This window comes from Eptesicus fuscus, chromosome 14 (genome assembly GCF_027574615.1).
Source record: "Eptesicus fuscus isolate TK198812 chromosome 14, DD_ASM_mEF_20220401, whole genome shotgun sequence".
Lineage (NCBI taxonomy): Eukaryota > Metazoa > Chordata > Mammalia > Chiroptera > Vespertilionidae > Eptesicus > Eptesicus fuscus.
Window position 1 is genome coordinate 18,612,543 of NC_072486.1, and position 21,590 is coordinate 18,634,132.

The 21,590-nt window shown below is 34.4% G+C and overlaps 1 protein-coding gene across 1 annotated transcript in view; it reads left to right on the top strand.

Moving 5' to 3' along the window:
- Positions 1-15,810, top strand: part of MEOX2 (mesenchyme homeobox 2) — a 61,102-nt gene extending 45,292 nt beyond the window's left edge. Inside the window, exons 2-3 of the mRNA XM_008148513.3 lie at positions 1,410-1,582; positions 14,405-15,810. Of these exons, the coding sequence (XP_008146735.1) occupies positions 1,410-1,582; positions 14,405-14,629 (398 nt within the window). The 3' untranslated portion in view covers positions 14,630-15,810. The remainder of the gene's footprint in view (positions 1-1,409; positions 1,583-14,404) is intronic.
- Positions 15,811-21,590: the final 5,780 nt, after the last annotated feature.

Consider the following 21,590-nt stretch of genomic DNA (forward strand, 5'->3'; position numbering starts at 1 on the left):
TCACATCTGGCAAGCTTAGGTTCTGGTAAGAGTCAAAACAAAATTATTTACATTAGAGGGCCTTGTCTAGTAGACATTCATTATACAGGGCTCTCCTGACTTCACTTATACTTCCCCCAGCCAGACAGAAAGAAAAGAAAAACATGGAAAAAAATCTTTTTTCCCCCCTTAGTGTATTTAAGCATCATTAGATGAAGAAACAAATGTTGCCTGACGAGATCCTTCATAAAGCCTCACTGTTTATTACATTTGTCAATTAAAAATAAGTGAAAATGTCACTCTCTGTAACCTTTGATTAACCATCATTTGGGCTCATAGAAGAGTTCATTGTACTCCCACCTGATAAAGTCATAGCTCTTTGCGTGCCCATGCTCAAAAATAACTCAAAACTGAAATAATTTTCAAGAAAGCAAAAACATGCCTTTATTTTGATTATATTGATATCTTACCGAGGATAAATTTAACATGAATTCCTAGAGCTGGTATGATTACCTACTCATTGGTTTATGTGGAATTCATTTCCATTACATACACACATTCTCTTCTTCACTATATTAAGAATGTCTTCTAATTTACCTCTCAGGGGTAGTATGTGGATAAATGAAACACTATATGTAAATTATGTCTTAAATACTTAGGAATAAAGATGGAATGATAGCTCTAAATTATAATTTTATGTGGCATTTCACGATTTGGGGTTTGGATAGCTGATGTTAGGTGTTGTGCATCTTATGTCTATCGCATATATCATGAAAAAAAATTAAACTCTGCTTATATTTTGAGTTATATGAACACAATTTAATCATAGATTCCATGTTGGACTAAGTATTATACAATAATAAAAGAAGAGCATTGCAGTTGCCCTCAAGGAGACTGAACTTAAGTTGAAATTAAAAGGCTAATGAGTACACACACACATATGCTTAGCCTGATTTTGCACGACTTTTATGATTCAGTTGCTAAACATTTGCTCCAATATACATATACCAACTCACCGCTATTCTTTAGTATTACTCTGTTGAGCCATACTTAAAACTCAAGTATATATGTAAAATTATTAGGCAACATTTTATATCTAAAATTGTTTTCTTGATAAGTTTTGGTTTATCTGATCATTATAAAATTAAGAGCAGTTAAATATTTTCTTCATATTTCATAAGAAAATAAACTAGACATTTCCCAATTAGGCTGTGAGTCACTTGAGAGTATATTGAAAAAATAAGAAATATTGTAAACTCACCATGACTAGGGGAGATCAGTCTTAACTGTTTTCGGTCTCTATTTTCCCCAGGTCTAACACAGTACCTGAAAAAGCAGTTAATAAATGTGTCTGGTATGAATGGCGTAATTGAAGAGTTTGAATGAATGAGCTAAATCTAATTCTCTCTTGCTGTTTTCTTTCTCCCTAGACTCCCAGGAAGGCAATTACAAGTCAGAAGTCAATAGCAAACCCAGGAAGGAAAGGACAGCATTTACCAAAGAGCAAATCAGAGAACTTGAAGCAGAATTTGCCCATCATAACTATCTGACCAGACTGAGGCGATATGAGATAGCTGTGAACCTGGATCTCACTGAAAGACAGGTAAAGTCAGACCTTGTCATTATATGGTATTTTTAATTGCTTTGGGTCAACATTCTTCTCCAGGGACTTTTGCAATATCTAGACCAATGGTTCTTAAATACCACTTGGAAGACAGGTGTTTTATTTCATGATGAAACTCTTGCCCTGTAAAATAGCAAAATTAAGGATAATATAACAATGTTTTAAAGAAAATTACACTGATTCAGTTTAAGGAATCATTCTTTAACCTGTGATTGTGCCCTTTCTGCCTTTAAAATACTTTTTATTTTACATAATGATGGCATAAGGAGAATAATTTTGTTTGCTTATATTTCAAAAATCTCCTTATATGGTGTAGTAGAAAGTAGGCAACACCATGTGAGTTTCCTCAATTGCTCTGGATAAAGTTTATGTTGCAGAAACACAGACCCCCAAACTTCAAATTTATAACAAAAAAGTTTATTATTTGCTTACTGTCTATACTAACTTTACAAGCCCAACATTCCAAATAATCACTCACCAGACACTGTCTGACTCTCTGGCATCTCAATATGTGGTGTCCTTGGTAACCACCAGAGGTAAGACAGAGTTGGAGGTTCATGCATTGACCTTTAAATGTTTTCACCTGGAAATGACCCATGTCACTTCCATTTACACTCTAATGTCCGGAAATAGTCAATTGTGTCACTTTAGTTCAAGGGGGCTGGGAAATGATGGGAGCAAGGGCACAGAGGTCATTGGTAAATATTTCTGACTTATCACCCCCAAATATTTGTGAAACGGTATTGGTCTTAGAAATTCAAAATTCTGGTCCATTCATTTAGAGAACACTTTGACATTACTAGTCCTCTGTGAACTCCAGTAATAAGACTTTTAGGTTCTGTCTTGGATTTTATTTGAATGGCAAGTAATTCTCTCCAGTAGCTCCCAGTGCACTCTGGTATGAGTTCTGATTTGTCCTAGGAGAATCTAGCCTACTGATGGTTAACAGTTCTAATCTTTAGAAAAAACATTCCTGAAAGCAATGCAAACATCTTTATGGACAGTGCAGTTATGATTGGCACTCTCAGGGCTAGAGTCTCATTTCCTCCTTCACTGTATGCACCTCCCCCAGGGATCCCATTGGAACCAAGGAAATAGAAACAGGGTGTGTACAAATGAATGCTATCCTAGAAGTCCAAGCAATTTTATCCAATTTCTTAAATCATCTGTTTTACTTCTGTGAATTTCTATATTGTACCTTTAGATAGAATAGTTCTGGGTAGTGCAAACAATATATGGAGGAAGACTTTTATCTGGTTTTATTTATTGGCTGTTTATTTTTTATTGAATATTATGACTAGTACCTACATTATGAAGCACAGCATTTTCCTTCCTGTGAATGTCACATACAAAACCCCTTCCATAACTGTACGACATTTGGTGTGCTGGACAGTAGGGTCTAAAATCTGCATCATCACACATCTGTGATTTTTTTATTCAGTTTTTTGATTGTTATTTTTTAATGGGGAACAGGAAAAAAAGAAGGGAGGTAGGAATTACACATCAATATTCTTTTACACAGACATTGAATTCTAGAAAATACAACCAAGTTTTATTTATTTATTTTATTATTTTTATTGATTTCAGAGAAGAAGGGAGAGGGAGAGAGAGATAGAAACACCAGTGATGAGAGAGAATCATTGATCGGCTGCCTCCTGCACACCCACACTGGGGATCGAGCCCACAAAAGTCAAGATTCTATGCTTGCTCTTCTGGGGATGGCCTATGAACCTGTCATTATCTGATCACAGAGCAGAGGTTTTGCTTTTGGCTGTTAATAATTTCTTTCTAGAAGCAATTTTGTAAATTTCGTTTTGGAATTTTGAAGGTATTTTGGATATTCTTTCTTTTTAACTGACTTGCTACTCTTGGGGGCAAGTATTGTATCCAAGATAAAGTATATATATATATAACATTTTAATCTTTTTTTTTTTTTTTAAAAAAGGTCCCTTTTCATTGTTTTATCAGTTAAACTTAACTATGTAACAAACCAATTAAGAATCTTAATGGCTTCAAACAATAATTGACATTTAATTTGTGAGTAAGGAATTTTGATTTGGCTCAATTGGACCGTTGTACTGCTGGCCTTACGTAGGTCCCTTATGGACCTGGGTAAATTCAACTGGTGGGTCGGTCTAGGCAGCCTCATCTGGGCCCGTGTGTCTCTGTTGTGTGCAGTTTCACTTCTAATAGGCTTTCTGATGGTGGTAGAAGCATTCCCAGGAATAATTAGAAGAAAACTCCAATGGGCATATTTACTAATGTCACATTGTCTAAAGCAAGTCACATGACCAAGCTCAGGGTCCGTGTAGAAAGGGGCCATCTAAGAGATCAGAAGGGAGGCAGATTGTGTTGGAGGCCATTACTAAACAATCTGACTTTAGCCTCGTGTCGGGGAGGGGAGAACAACTATAATCACAAAATGAGAGATAAAAAAAGTTTTCAAAGAATTGGAAATTTGGTATTATGCAGATTTTTTTATCCTATACATTTCAACTTGGAGTTTTATATAAGAAGGAGCTGTATGCATGTGGAATTTAAATACACAAACTAAGTCTTTAGAGGGCTGCTATTTGTTACACAGAAAATTGAATTGTTATGAGAAAAATCTGAACAAAAATACTAGATTTACCAATTGGAATTGTATATTCTTATGCACGGAAAAAATCTCTCTAAAGCACAAAATGGAAATTAAAACTATTTTCTCTTTCTTCTACTCAGGTTTGTATGTCATAATGGATATGAAATATTTTTAACATAAACTATGTAACACAACTATCATCAGAGGGGAAACATCTTTGCTATGCAAGACATAGTGAATTAATTATTTTGTAACACGAGTGTTTGTTGAGCCAGATTCTTATTGTTAAAATAAGCTGGACAAGTTTCTGCTAGAACTCACAAAAAGAGGAAAATTAAACAAATATTAACAACTGTGATGAGTGTTAGATGTCACAAGTATGGCTTGTATGGGAGAAGATTCCCGGTGATGCTAAATCTTCAGTATAATTCTATACTTTTGTGCACCTGCAGTATCCTAAAATGAGAAAATAAAGCTTTGTTTGTTTTCTGGGCTGAATTTTACTATGCTAAATTTATTAGAAAAATGTTGCATGCTGTCAGTCATCAATTTTGCTAAATTTTGGGCCCCTTTAAGGGTCTGAAAACATATTCCGCCCAGATGCCAGGGCTCTCTTTCCATTGAGGTATTTCCAAGTGTTTTTTTTTTTTTTTTCCCCTCAAGGTCAGGCTTTTAAAGTTATAAACATGGAGTTGTAAAGTAAAATCATCTTCTTTTAATTGTGATATATCTATCTCATCACTTTGATTTTTCAATAATGCCATACAAACTTAACTATGTAATCTTTCTTTACCCTATAAATTCTTAAGTAACTTTCTTTTTATGGGATGTCCACATGTAAAGTATTCTAATTATAGATATGCACATTTTTTAAAAAATTTCTATTCTGCAAGCCCTATCTTTTCCATACATTAAAATAACATGAGATTTAGTGAAGTAATTTACATGTATATTCCAAAGATTTTATCTAATGCCATATTGTAAAATATTTTCCTTAACTTTAACAGAATTTTCAGTGTCCAAAAATATTTTTTTTTGATTTTTAAAGTCTTTCAAGATGTAAATACAGAGATAGAATTCATATATATATATGAATTTTTAATATTTGTTATTTTTATTTATTTATATATATATATATAAATAAAAATAACAAATATTAAATAACTTCAATCGTTAGCAAAATCATGTTATAGAAATAACTTTCTCCTAAATGAAAACTTACTTTATATTCAGAAGTACCCTTTATACATACTTTGATCTAAAATCTTACCTATTTGCCTATACAACCTGTCTAGGTATAGCTGAAATGTTATTTGTAGATTCCTTTATCTTGCTTATATTACCAGGCAATGTACCTGCCTCACATTTTATTATGTACCACATACATGTTGTTTGAGAGATTTACAATAATGATTATATTTTAATTTAGGAAAAAAGATACGTTGAATTGTTAAATATCACTCCCAGCTAAGTGAGATTCTTGTGTCTGTGTCTTTCATAATGTGATGCCTTTACAGTTCAGGGAAGCCTGTGATTCCTTGAAACTCCATCTAACCAAAAAGAAAGGAAAAGAGGCTCATCCTGCCAAGTAATTCCATGTTAGCTGTGCTAGCACATAGCTGCTAAAGAAAATTATCGTATTTTATGTTAAAGAAAAACGGAGACACGAAAACAAGGCTGAGTTTCAATTATTTTTCCTCACCCGAGTACATGTTTATTGATTTAGAGGAAGAGAGCGAGAGAGAGAGAGAGAGGGAGAGGGGGAGAGAGAGAGAGAAAGAGAGAGAGAGAGAGAGAGAGAGAGAGAGAGAGAGAGAGAGAGAGAGAGAGAGAGAGAGAGATTGGAGATTGGTTTGGTTGCCAGGGCAGGACATCAGATATTTTCAATTGTATAATGTTGTTTCGCAGAATAGTTACCACTCCAGTAATCTTTCAGCTTCTAATTTACAGCTTTCAGTTTACAACATCTTCTCATCCACTTCTCAATCAACAGCTAATAATCTCCAGTTGGCAGAGCCACTTGGAATATTTTGAAGAGCCAGTCAGTGTAAAGACCTCCTGTCCCAACGTATTTTTAAGTTTGACAAGCTTATTCTGGCTTTTTCATCCATCCAGATACACTTGGATAAAGCTCCCGCCAAATTTTTAATATCTCACAGCGGGGAGAAGGGAGACGGCAGTTGTATGAAACTGTAAAAGGAGTGACAAAACTGACATTTTTATAGAGTCAAGGCTGCCAAATATAGAAAGAATGGGAGATCCTTCCATTTCACAGTCATTTCACAGGCTAAGTGAAGGTGCAATGTTGCCGATTCGTAAACTGAGGTTACAGAATAGACAGACTGGATTCATGATACCTCTGCCAAAAGAAATGGAAAATCCCACCTCATTGGATCATATTCCATTAGTGGAAATGAGAGGGATTATGTTTTGTTTGTTACTCATAAATCATTAAGTGGCTCAATGCCAGGTATTTTCAAAATAGGCATCCATTTTTTGGATGACTGTGAAGGAGAATTTTTCATGTGCCAAATAAACAGTAGTTTTGTCTTTTGCTCAGCGTTTTACACAATCCCTCTCCTTTGCAGGTTTACTTCTGTAAATTTATGTGAGTACTTTTAGTTATTTAGCTAATCAATTATGTCTCCATGACCTGACATATTGTCCATTCAAGGTAATTTAAGACTATTTGTGTAGCCAGTGATTTTAAAATATTTTCTCATTTTTTTGAATTAGTATCTAACAGTCACCTAGAGTAATAGTAAGATACTTACTTTATTTAAATCATTTTGAAAGACTAAACATGATTTGATTCCAACTGGAAAATGTGGGTAGCACAGTGTGAAGGAATTGAGAGTGGGATAAGGGATGGAGTCTTAGTTTGAAGTGAAAGAGAGATTTCCCAAGTAGCAATGGTTTTTAAAAGGAAATGTATATTGATAGTGTGTGTTGAGCCCTAAAAGCCAGATTCAGCACTGCCTTGGGTTTTACAAAACAAAGGCTGTGTAGTAAGAAAAATAATTTAAGAAGATCAATAATAAAGCAAGGTCTATAAAGAGCATATCAATGAATCAATCACATAATTAATTAATTTTAAGAAATATTATCTGTATAAAGTAGAAGACTGAGAAATAAACAATTGATCTCTAACCATTTAAAATTGTAAATATCCAGTATGAAACAAAATCTCAGGAAAATAATTTCCTACCCTTATTGAAACAGCCTTAAGATTATATAACCTGTGTGTGTTTTAATCTTGTTAGCTAGATGAATAGATAGATATACAGATATATCTCTATCTATACATATATATTTGTGTATATATGTATATATATACACAAATAGAAAATACTCCTTATTTTAGAAACTTGATTGAAATTTGCTTTAAAGGCTCCCAGGAACCTTCGGAAACAGCTGAGGAGGCCTTGTCTTAATCAGATACAAATCTATTCAGGCAGGAAGAGTAAATAAGCTTTCTTCCCCCCTCCCCCCCCCCCGCCCCCATTTTATAACTACCTTATAGAGCAGCAATTTTCTACCTTTTTCACTTCATGGCACACATAAATTAATTAATAAAACTCTGCTGCACACCAAAAAATATATCTTTGCCAATCTGACAAAAAATAGATATAATTTATATTCATTCACACCAGATGACTATTGTTGTGTTGGCTGTTATTATTTTATACTAGAGGCTCAGTGCACGAAATTCGTGCATGGGTAGGTTCCCTAGGCCTGGCCAGCGATCAGGGCCAATCAGAGCCTCCTGGCTGCCAGCTGGGGCACTTCCTTCATTCCACACCACCCCCTGGTGGTCAGTGCATGTCATAGCGAGCGGTTGAACTCCCAGTCTCCTGGTTGAACACCTGAGGGGACAGTTTGCATAATAGCCTTTTATATATATATAGATTTGACAATAGTCAGGTATTGCATGTTTTAAAAATTCTTGTGGCACACCAGTGTGCTGTGCCACACCAGTTGAAAATCACTGTTATAGAATATTCCTGGTTCCATTTCTTCAGTTCATCTATCGACTTTGCCACTGTATTACTTGGGTAAGTCTTTGTAGGGACTATTTACATTGGGTTCACCAATCAACTGCCATGAGCAAATTTAGTCACAGGAGATGTGATTAAATCTGAAAATGGTATTAATACAATTACTCTTTGCATGTTTTCACATGTTAAAGATCTGTGTAAGTATCTGTTAGAGATTGTCTACAATATTTCAAGTTCCCAGATACAAACTGGAGTTTAGTTTTCATTCATATGTTTGGTGTTATGATTATTTCTTCAAAAGGTATGCATTTATGATATCATATAAATAGGGATTATGGAGTTATATAGATTCAATTTACTATTGACAAATTTACTTCTGGTCATCTTATATAATTATATGACAATGGATACATATTTCATTTGTGTTCTCCTGTGATATATTGTGAGCCCTTATAGCAAAATGTTGTAATGTGAATGAGTAAATAAATTACATAGAGATAAAATAAATGTTTAGCCAATGGCAACAAGGATTCTGATATACAACACTTTTATTAAAGGTAAAACTATGCTTTCTAGATTCTGAAATACATCATTCAAACAAATCAATTACTTCGCTGCTTTCTTTGGAGTCAAGATGTGAATTAATATTTTTCTATTTACTTAGAGTAGTTTGATCACCCAGAAAATAAAAATATTAAATACTTTGTCAATGAAAGGATAAAAAGTGAGACTTCTTTATAATAAGCCTATGTTCTGAAAAGTGAATTCTATAACAACACTATAAATATTCACTACTAATAGAGCAGGCTATTAAATACTTTTGTTACTTTTTAATGAGAGTTTATTGAAAAATATTATCTGCATGCAGAGATATTAAAGGCCTATGAGATTTGGTTCATATTGCACTGATTTTAGAAATAATATTATGTTTCATTACTCAGATTCTGGAGATAAAGGATTTATTTTTATGTGGGTTATTATTTTTCTATGCCACAAACACACTTAATATGGAATCTTGCCATAGATCAAAGCTTGCAAAAAAGAAAATATAACCAATGGATGCAAGACACTGGGAGGGGGGTGAGGGCATGTGCTGAGGGGTAAGGGAGGCTGGGGGAAGGTCAATTGGAAAAAAAAGGAGACATCTGTACTACTATTTGTAATACTTTAAACAATAAAAAAAAAAGAGTTAAAAAAAACCCCTCATTTCTTCAGCATTTTCCAGAGAAATTGCAGACTAGAAGATAAAATTAGCTTTAAGCTCAAATAAAATAATAAAAGTTCACAAAATTTATATATCTTGTTTTAAGAGAGACAGATTTGTTTTAATTGTATGCAATTTAATATTTGAAGATTGAATTTCTAAAACCTGGGGTATTACCCTGGGTTACTAGGACAAACATTCAGAAGGCACACAGGATGCCAGTAACAACAGCATGAGATTCCCAAAGGAAAGAAATTATGTGATATATTAGCTGTGTGGCAGCACAGCAGTGTGGGATGTTGAGCCTCAGGGTAGTGTTCAATGCCATCTCATGGACCATAGGGGAAATCTCTTAGTAAGGGATTAGCAATGACACCAACTAAACCAGCAAACATTTCAAGGATATTTCGTAAAATATGAAGCTAATCCTTATGTCAAATCCTTCATATTTAGCCAATAAACTGTTATTTACTTCTCTCTCTCTCTCTCTCTCTCTCTCTCTCGACTGTGAATTCCTTCAAGGGGGGGATCTGTCTTATTTATTTGTATATTCCTCACTCCAATCCCTCCCATCTTTCATTGATCACAGTACCTGTCACTAGACATTCAGTAATACTAAATGTATGTATGAATGAATATATAGGGACTTCAATTCACCAAGGACAGGTGAGATTAATTTTACTCAGTTTATAAATTCAGAGTATTATATGAAATATACTTATAAATTTTAATAAAAGTAAATAACATTTTTAAAAATGAGGTATTAGGCATTTTAATGACTACACTTTCTCTATCTTAAAGACAAAACAAAAACTATTTTTACAATCCAACCAATTAAACTGGATTATAAAATGATCCTAAATTAAACTATAAAACTGTGCTGTTACTATTATTATTATAATAGCAATATTGACTTGCAATTTCTGTAATTGCTTTTGTAGATTTATTTATAATACTGATGCTAAGTAGAAAAACATATGCTTTCCTCAGAATCTTCTTCTCTTTATTTCAGTTTATCCCAATATTTTATAATATATATATATATATATAAATATATATATATATATATAAGCCTAAGCAACCATCCGACCATTCGACCATCCAACTGGTAGATATGATGCACAATGATCACCAGGGGGCAGACACTCCAACTGGTAGCTATAACATGCACTGACCACCAGGGGGTAGACACTCAACACAGGAGCTGCCAAGCTTCGGTGACTTGGTAGCTGAGGTGATGCACTGGGAACCAGAGGGGAGGGAGACCAGTTCCAAGTTGCATCACCCAAAAACAGCCCTCTTGCAATCCAGGACCCCTCAGGAGATGTCGGAGAGCCAGTTTTGGCCGGATCCTCACAGGCCAGGTCGAAGGACCCCACCAGTGCACAAAACCGTGCACTGGGCCTCTAGTTTGAAAATAAATTTGGATACACTAACTTTTGAAGTTCTGCACTCTTCTGTTCCATTTTCATAAGATGTACCCATTATGTATTTGTTGCTTTCTTTTTGTTCCATAGCTAATTTAATGGAGTTTCAGTATCAAATATGTAATCTAATTTTTAAAGAACATAGTACATAAAGATGTTAGGATTATTATATAATTATCAAATGCTTTCACATATATATTTATACATCTGTAGTATTCATTTACCCATATAGGTGTATGAATATATAACTAATATTGAAAACCATGAAGTCTTTTATCTGTCTGTTTTAAAAGTGGAAATGGCAAAATTTCACATGGTAACAGAAAACAACACAAAATGGCATATACTATTTCTAAAATCAATGCCATATTCTTACATTTTTTCATATAAAATTTCACAGAACAGGTTTTATACTGGTATTATAGAATTACTGAACCCTCTTTCCCAGAAAAAGGAAATAAGAGTAGATTTTAAGAAATCTATTCCTCTCATTTTCTGCCAAGATGATTTTGACTGGATGTTTCAGCTCTTGGTGACAATGATGATAATGTGTTTCTTCCATCTGGAATTGTCCATGGAGAAAATATCCCTATGGAGAATCTTGAAAGACTCATTATTCCAATATTACAAATATGAAAATTGAGGCAGAGAGAAGTGTAATTTTCTCAAATTCACGCAGAAACTCAGAAGTGAAGCCAGGAGTGGAACCCAACTCATGTGGAAAAGATCTAATGCAACATGCAATGTCAAGCTTGCAAAGGTAATTAAAGTGAGTAGTATAATTACCTAAATTGTAGTACAGGAAAATAGTGTCATATTTATAAACCTAATTATATTGAGAAGGAGAATTACCTGAATGATAGTAATCATATGGATGGAGTTCACATATTTTATATGCTTTACTTTTCTGCCTTGAATGCTTAAAAAATGGGAGTTTGAAGTATAACAGGAACAAAAATAATTAAAAATAAAAGTACAATCTAGAGTCAAACAAATGCCAGGTTTAAATTTTGGCACCATGTGTACCTATTTGTGTAATCATAGGCAAATCACTTAACCTTTGAGTCTCAACTTCCTCATCTATAAAATAGGAATAGTGTTTAAAATATCTGGAAAGTTTATATTACAAATAATGCATAAATAGCATCTATTAATTTGGTTGCATAGTCATAAGTAGGTATGTGTGGTTATTAGGTAATAATAATACATGCACACCTATTAGCTAGTTTTTAATAAATCTTCTTTTACTGTATTTTGATTTATTCATCAGGTTTTTCCCACATTTCCTTATTATTTTATTTTCAAATGGATTAATATATGTATGGGTAATACAGTACATGATACAAGATTTCAATTATAGCCTAATAGACCACTGTAAATCCAGAGTTAAATCTTAGTTTAAATATTTTTGGTTCAGGCATCTGAGGAAACTACTAGTTTCGATGGAGTGTTGTGATATGAGGAATATTAAAATAAAAACATGTTTGGAAATTGATATTTCTTTTTGCTTTCCCTTAGCACCATGCTAAGGTTGTTTCTGAAATGAAAATGGAGAATATTTGAAATATTCCTGGAGTAGAATAAAACAGAACTATCTAGACCAGATATAAAGACTTATTATAAAATTAGAATAATTGAGACTGTGGTTTTGTCACAGGGATAAGAAAATTGAGTGCATCAAAAAGCTGTGCATATATGGAAACTTGATTTAGAACAGAGTCAAACAGTGATCAGTGGAAAATGGTGGGCTATTTAATAAATTGTCCTGTAACAACTTGTCATCTATATAGAATAAAGTAAATTTAGATCTTTTCCTTGCAATAACTATGAAAACAAACACTTTATGGATTACACACTTCAATTGGAAATGCAAACTTTAAAACTCTTAGAAGAAGATATAGAAGAGTTTCTTACTGTCCTCGGCAGAAAGATGGGTCTTCATGAAGACATGAAAGTAATTTGCATAACATAAAATTGATAAATTTGAATATATGAGATCTTAGATTTTCTGATCATCAAAGGACACTCAGAGGACTGAAAAAAAAGATGCAATAAATAGAGAGACTATAATATCAGCCATATAACCACAAAGCATTAAATTAGCATTTAGAACATACTTTAAAAATCCATAAAGAATAAATTTAACCTTTTGCACTCGGATGTCGAGTGTGACTCGACCCGGTTAGCATCAGTAGCAGCTCGAGAAAAAAGCAAGTGAGTGCAAAGGGTTAAACTAAAAAGAATTCAATGCAGACCAAATATGCAGAGGCATTTTAGAAAAGAGGAAATGCAAATGGGCCATAAGTATTGTAAAGATGCTTTACTTCATTACTAATTAGGAAATGCAGAATAACATGCTTAGATAACATTTATAACATTGTATTAGGAAAATGATAACTCCTAATGTTGGCAAATACATCTGTATATATAAAAGCCTAAGTGACCTTGCAACTGTCTGATCGATAGCTATGATGCACAATGACCACCAGGGGCAGACACTCAATGCAGGAGCTGCCAAGATGTGGTGACTTGGCAGCTGTGGCTCTCAGGTGATGCACCCGGAACCAGAGAGTAGGGAGCCAGATTCTGGGGTATGTCACCTGAGAACTGCCCTCTTGCAATCTGGGACCCCTCAGGGGATATCCGAGAGCCAGTTTCTGCCTGATCTCTGCAGGCCAGGCAGAGAGACCCCATCGGTGTATGAATTCGTGTACAACATCTCTACAGAGCTGATGTGAATTATATAATGTCTCATATCCGTGTTAGTATTTAACAAATATCAGTGAAAAAAATTTTTGACCTTATTTTTAGGAAATGATTGGAATTACATATTTACAAAGTAAAATGAAAGTACGAAAGGCAGAAAAAAAATAGTTCAAAAGAAGGGACTCACTCTGAGGTTCAGCACTCAATAAAGCTCTAGGGAGCAGCCGAGGTCCCAGCTCACACAGTGCCCTTTCAGACCCGCTTCCTCAGTCGTCCCTGAGCATTGTGTTCAGTTGCTGCAGGAACTGACAGCTAGATGTCAAGTCGAAGAACTCGGGAGAGAGGGAAGCTTTTCACCAAGAGAATTATTCAAATGTTATAACTGTGGATGGTGCCAGATGGCACTGGAATTATTGTGGTGATCGCTTCGTGAGGTATATGTCGTCACTGTGTTGTACACCTGAAACTAATATAAAATTGTGTGTCCACTGTAATTGAAAAATACATTTTAAACTATGTTAGCTCTAATTCACAGAAACCCTTTGTAAAGCCAGATACCTGTGAACAACCTAAAACAATAGTTCTTTCTCATCTATTTTTTTTTATATGGTATGTCATAAAATTGACATGTAGCACTTCGTATGGACCTTCTGAAAGTTTAAAAATTATTATGAGACCTGAGTTTTATTATTATGAGTTTAAAAATTAACATGAAACCTGATTAAATTCAATGTTGGTGTATTTTCCATATTCATTCCTTTCATCATGTCTTTGTGCAAGACATTGAGGAACTGTTTTTTCATTGGCCACAAAAAAGGAGGGGGAGATGCCCATTTAATTTTCTCTTTCTTTCTTTTGCTTGTTTGTTCCTTGTCTTTGTTCAAGGTGAAAGTCTGGTTCCAGAACAGGCGAATGAAGTGGAAGAGAGTAAAGGGGGGGCAGCAAGGAGCTGCGGCTCGAGAAAAGGAACTGGTGAATGTGAAAAAAGGAACCCTCCTCCCTTCCGAGCTCTCGGGCATTGGTGCAGCCACCCTCCAGCAGACAGGGGACTCTCTAGCCAATGACGACAGCCACGACAGTGACCACAGCTCGGAGCACGCACACTTATGATACACGCAGTGAGGACCAGCTCCATTCTCAGGAAAGAAGTGTTGTGACGGCAAGCCTTACTCAAACATCGTTTACACAGAGAGATGACTATGACAGTGATTTTTTTAATATTATTACATGCAGGCATCTCGAGTCAGTTTCTCATGATTTCTAGAGGGTTTAACACTAAGTGCCACGTATTAAAGATGCTTCCCCGGTGAAGATGGAGAAGGTGAACTCGCTTTGAATATTCCAGATGTGTGGGTGGTGTGTATGGCAGCGAGCAGGTATGTTTGCTTTTGCTTGCACTGAAAATGGAATTGCTATCAAGAGCAAACTATGAGACATTTTCATTCAACATGCCTCCAGAATGAAGATGCAGAAGATGAACTTGCTTTGAACATTCCAGATGCATGAGGTGATGTGTATGACAGTAGGCAGGTATTGGCTTTTGCTTGCACTGACAATTAAATTGCTTTCAAGAATAAAACATGAAACATTTTTATCCTGAACAACCACAGTGCCTGAAATCACTCTTAAGTGGATAAAAAAAAATGTATTTTAACTCTGTATATATTACCCTTAAGTCATTTTCCTGTCTTCACTACGTTTAGCAATGCATTCATATTAGCTGATGAAAATAGGCACTCAATGATGACAACCAGAAGCAGCTTCCTGTCTTTTTATACACTTTGTCATCCCAGAGACAATCAGCACATGCTTACTTGTGTTCAAGTAGAAAAAATTCATTAGAGTCTGATAGGACATATTCTTGTACCACAGACAAAACAAATCTTATGTTGCATTTTCTATCAACTGCTGCTAATACATTATTATAAAAGTTACCTAGCTCCTCAATTCTTCCTATCTTATAGCTTGAAAAAAAATAGGATCATAGGCAAATCAGTTACCTTGCAGAAAGATCTTTGTATGACAGACATTGTCTGATTTTATTTCTATAAAATGTTAGCTGTTATGGATATCATTTAATTTACAAGAAAAAGGTTTCCCCCTTATTGGTGATGGTGTTAGACAAGTTGCAAAACAAAACGGATTCCTCAAGTTGGTGGACAATAAAATTCTGAATGTCTTCAAATAAAATTCAGTAAAAACATTATTTTTTTCATATATGATGTATTCATGCAGAACAACAATCTTTGTATTTTGTAAAGAAACAAAGTGTTTAATAAATGATCCTTTGTAAATAACTTTGGTCTCTCTACTGTGTTTTCCTAAATTTTTGCAGGTTTTAATGTAAATACTTAACACATCCCAAGTTCATCTGCACTAGTGGGAATCCAGATGATCATAAATTAATGAATCATCTACTTGTATGTTTCTGAAATGTTTATTATAAAAAAGCAGTCCTCTGATAATCATAGACCATATTGTAATGGGTATACACTAAGCCATTTCCCTGATTTGAGGAATAAGCCAAATAGATTTCTTTGTGTGTTTTATTAAATCAAAGATAAAAGTAGGAGAAAATGTAATATTATTCACCACAATGAGATAAGTAAAATAGTCATACATTTTAAAACTTATGTATAATATATGTGAATTAGTCAAATAAGCCAAAATACCCAAGGTTGTTGATGTGAAAATAAGCTAAATAAACTAATAAGCATTCTCAGTACTGATGGACATTGCCAATAAAAAACTCAGATTATATTAACTTGACATATTTTGTGTCATGCATGATTGCACATGCATTGGATACCTATGTCCTACTTACAACTTTATAACATTGTTTTTCCTTTGTTCCATATTTTAAACAGAAATGTATGGAAATATACAACAGCTCACCGCCCCCCCCCCCAATCAATTAGAAATAGAGAAAAATAGTGGATAAAAATTTCCCCAAACATTATTTCATTGATTTCATTTGTTTTAGAACGATGATACTGATGAAAAAATTACTAATTTACTTAGTCTAGCATGATCTATAGACAATAATCAAGAAATGAAATAACAAGTTGTATCACATTTTCCCTTTGTGTAATAAATTTTATCACAGCAGTTAGCAATATTTCTGTTAGCCTTGGAGGGAGGACTATTCAGATTAACATCTTCCAGGCATAAAACAGACACTTTCCTATCAATCACTTGAATTAGTGTGAAGTGTATTTGTACTGATGACATCTACGTGGGTGGACTGACTTTCTTGTTGTAGGATTTAAATTCAAAACATCTTGACAAATTGGAGAAGTGGGAAAATATAAATTGAATTGAGTTCAATAGGGACCAAGTGGAGGATAATTCATTTCGGCAAGAAAATAATTTCCAGAAATAAGAGGAAAGGACCTCTTAGAAGCAGCTAAAGAGGGAGCCTAAGGATTGTGGTCAAATGGAAAGATACAGAAGAATTACAATTTAGTGTGATAAATGAAGTAGGAAAAAGTGATTCTGAATATATTGGACATTAAGGAAATGTGAGGCATTTGTTAGAGAATTGTGAGCTATTCGAAGGTGATGTAATGAAATTTAACTATAGAGAACATGAAGAACCACCAGGTAGAACAGGCCACTTCTGACCAAAAGGGGGCATCATTTTATTCATAATGGATTAAAATTATCCACCGCATAAGATGCTAGAACACCTTAGCACAATTATGACAAAATCACAAGTAAACAATCAGGCTAGATAAATTTTAATTAGAAGAATTTGCAGGCTTTTTGGAGTATTTCAGTATTTTCCATCTTAAAAGTGGTGCATAGATTTGCTAGATAATACCTCAACATCCTTTTGGAATTATAATCCTGCCAGGAAATTTAAGATATTCTCATGCACTATCAAGTTTAATTCACTGCAGAAATGACAAAATCTAAAAGAACTCTGTTTTTATTCTACACTGGGATCCTGGCTCCTTATGATATCTTTTTATATAATGCCCTTTTCATATAATTCTGTCTCAGGCCTAGTAGCTCTGTGGAAATTTATATAGCATGAAAGTACCTTCCTCTGAAAATAGTATGGAATCTTGGTTAGAGTCATTTTTCCAGCAGGATTTAGAGGGATGAACACTACAAAGTTTTTCCAAAAGTTGATCCACATATTTTTAACTCATTGTTAACGTGACCCCAATTACCTCTTACTTCCCATATTTACCTAGGGTTGTCAGGTTGTTAGCCTGTTTTCCCCTTCAGACACTTAAGACCCAAGCTTGCCATTGTGTGTGTGTGTGTGTGTGTGTGTGTGTGTGTGTGTGTGTGTGTGTTTTAAACAAACTAAGTGCACTTAAAATAATCCCAACCATAGTTTTAATAACTTTTGAATGATATTACATAAAATAAATGTGGGAATGACTTGTGAAATTCAATAAGGGTTTTCCTTAGGAGAATAGAATTAGATTAAAGGGCAGAGAGACCAAAGTAAATGATAAAAATATATATTTTATGTTTTTAATTTTATGTTTTAACTGGTTTTCAAGAACATTTAAAAAAATTGCTGGCATATCTATAGCGGCAAATGCTAATTTCCTTTTTAGAGGAGTTTGGAGGTGATTATAAAGCTAGAATAAAATCAGTAACAAGATGGCAGAGTATCCTAAGTGAGTTATGAGAAAGGTTTACTGTAAAATATTCTCTCCTTCACTTATAAACATACCTAGACTGGTGAGTCTAAATAGTACATAGATTTAAAAAATACATCAGTTATGCTGTGACCTGTTTCCTAATAAATTGGTGTTAAAGTAATTAAGTTAATCTTTGAGGTGAGTGGTATTTAGATTAGAATTAGATGTTTATCAAACACAAATACTCAATTGGTATAGTTTTTAACTATTTGAGAAATAATTGCATTTTTATCAGTTGCTTTTATTGTTTTTATTTTTTATTTTACTGATGAAATGTTAAGCACACAGTTTATATTTAAAGCTGAACTACTAATTGTGGGTAAATTATTTGCTTGATTTTGACTTTCTTTAGGTGAGAGTTCAATTTTATTTAAATTTGTCAACATTGGGATGAAATAATTTTTAACTCATTTCTATATTATCTGAGATAATGTTTTAGTATTTTAAAAAATTTAAAATTTAATAGAGTACATGTTATCTAAAATGATAAGATTTCAAAGATACTTCTTAACCCAAGTGTCAACCAATAATCAACTGGATAAAGAAGATGTAGTATACATATACAATGGAATATTACTCTGCCATAAAAAAAGAATGAAATTTTACCATTATTAACACAATAGATGGACCTAGAGGGTATTATGCTAAGTAAAATAAATCAGACAGAGAAGACAAATGTCTGATGATTTCACTATATGTGAGATCTAAAGAACAAAATAAATGAACAAACAAAACAGACTCACAGATATAGAGAACAGACTGATGGTTGCCAGATGGGAAGGGAGTTGGGGGGTTGGGTGAAAAGTGTGAAGGCATTAAGAAGTATGAATTGGTAGTTATAAAAGTCACAGAAATGTACAATACAGCATAGGTAATATAGTCAATAATATTGTAATAACTATGTGTGGTGCCAAGTAGGTACCAGAATTATCAGGGGGATCACTTCAGAAATTATATATCTGAACACTATGCTATACACCTGAAGCTAATCCTATATAATAAAAGCATAATATGCTAAATGTCCAACCTATTGGTCGATCTTTTGGTCCACCACTCGACCAGTTGCTATGATGTGCACTGACCACCAGGAGGCAGACACTCCAACCAGTAGGTTAGCTTGCTGCTGTGGTCCGGCCCAATCGGGACTGAGCAAGAGGGCCGGACATGCCCTGGAGCCCTCCCATGGTTTCCCTCCCCCCCCCCGCCCCCCGGCTGGTCAGCCCCCATCAGCCCTGATCGGGACTGTGCAATCTCTGGCCACGCCGAGGGACCCCACCCATGCACAAATTTGTGCACTGGGCCTCTAGTATAAAATAATATTGAATGTCAACTGTAAATATAAAAAAAAAATAAGACTTATATGTTCAATAGAAAAAGACAAATTGGCTCATGGCATTACACATTTTATAAAAGTCACATCAATTTAATTTCTTTTAGAAGAATTCATCATATCTGAGTTCACTCCCCTCTCATTCAGGTCCTACATTCCCTAATCCCCTTGCCTGGGATGCTCTCTCACCATCTAGATCTCCTACTTACTACCTCATTTCCAAGGTGTCCACTTCCTCATTCAGGCCATCCCAGATCTTCTAAAATAAAATGGCACCACCTGGCACATTCTACCCCTTTAAATAGTGCTGTTTTTCTTCTTGGCTGTTAGGTAAGTATCTGCCAATTTCATCTACCATTGATTGCAGGCTTCATAAGAGCAGGAACTCTGTTTACTGTGTCCATTGCAATGTCTCCAGCACCTTGAACAGCCTCTGGAGGCTCCACCACCAGCTGATATGCTGAGTTTGTGTGAATTATAAAAGGGTTACTCCTGCCTCAGGATACTAGACTGCCCACAGCTGTGACCACAGTGATCATTGTAACACTATATGCTAATTGTAAAGTGAATGACACCCCCTGGAGGTATTCAATGCATAATTTTCACAATTACAAACACTGATTCTGAGCTTGACAGGTTGTAACAATCAATAAATATTTGTTGACTTAATGCCTGAATGAAATGATACAAGGTCCATTCAAAGAAGTGGCTGTAAACCCAAATTAGTTGTAAAATATAGCTCTGGAGCATTTTGTAATGAACAATATATGGGTTAACAGCCAAACCAAAAATTTGGGTATAGTCTTTGAAATTGTGCTCCTACGGACCAAATTGGATGAGAATAAGTAGAAAGAAAAGTGAAGGAGCCTAGGCCTTAACAGATGTTCATTTATGGTTTGAAAGAAAAGGGAAATTTTTCCTTCTGCTCAGATGCCTGTCTTGAAATTCTCACAATTTTTGCAGACAGTCTGGCTGGTCTCCAAACATACATCGTTGCTTGTCTGGTATGAGGAATGCCATCTGTGCAGTGTGGAAGTCCTTTTTTATGAAAATGGACTACTAATTACGCTCTGGGCAGGTGTTGTTAAAGTGAAATCAGGTGTCAAGCTTACAATTGTCTGAAATCACTGTGTTATGTTGGAAAAGAATGGCATACCATATTGTAAGATGGAATTTAAACGTGGCATGTAAGCATTCCATTTTTGGGGTGTTGCAAAGGTCAGATTGCATAGCAAAGGTGTAAAACCTTCAGAGTACTTCCACATCAGCATGGAATAAGCTTTACTTTAAATCAATGGTATAGGCTACATCAAAGTTATATATATATATATATATATATATATATATATATCTCCTCATTAAAATATCTCCCCAATTATATTTTTCTGAAAAGTTTATGAAGGAGAAACAGTGAGTTAAGAAAGTACGATTACCAATTCCAAAATACAGAAATTAAGTTTTCAAAATTAGTCAAAATCAGCTTTTCATAGTTATTAAATAGGACCCATATTATTATCAGAGTAAATTGTCCTCAATGGAGATTTTTAGCTCTCCGCAGGGCAAAATAACCACTTTATTTTCTTTAAACATATTAATTACATGACAATATTATGTTTTCACAGTTTTGCTACAGAATTATGTGACACAATCCTTTCATACTGTGCTAACTCATATAAAGCAAGATAGAAAACCTCTCAGATAAATTTAAAAGTATGAGTATAGATAGCTTACTACAACAAAAGTCTCCATTACCATTGTAAAAAACTAATTTTGTCATTGCTTATTATGCATGATCTATCTGCTATTTGTAGTATGGTTAATCCTTTATGTCCTTTAATCCTTGCAGCAGCTCTATTAAAGTGCCATATTAGGCTACAAATGAGATCATTGAAGTTTAGCAAGTTGAAGCATTTTGCCTGAACGCAAGTGCAACTAAACCGCAGAGCTGGGTCTTATACTTAAGTCTATTGACCCCCAAATCCTGTGTTTTCATCAAAGAGGTTTTGAACAGAAGGAACATGAAGATACCAAAGACATAATACTTGTACTTTATAACTTTGCATCAGTGACTGTCCAA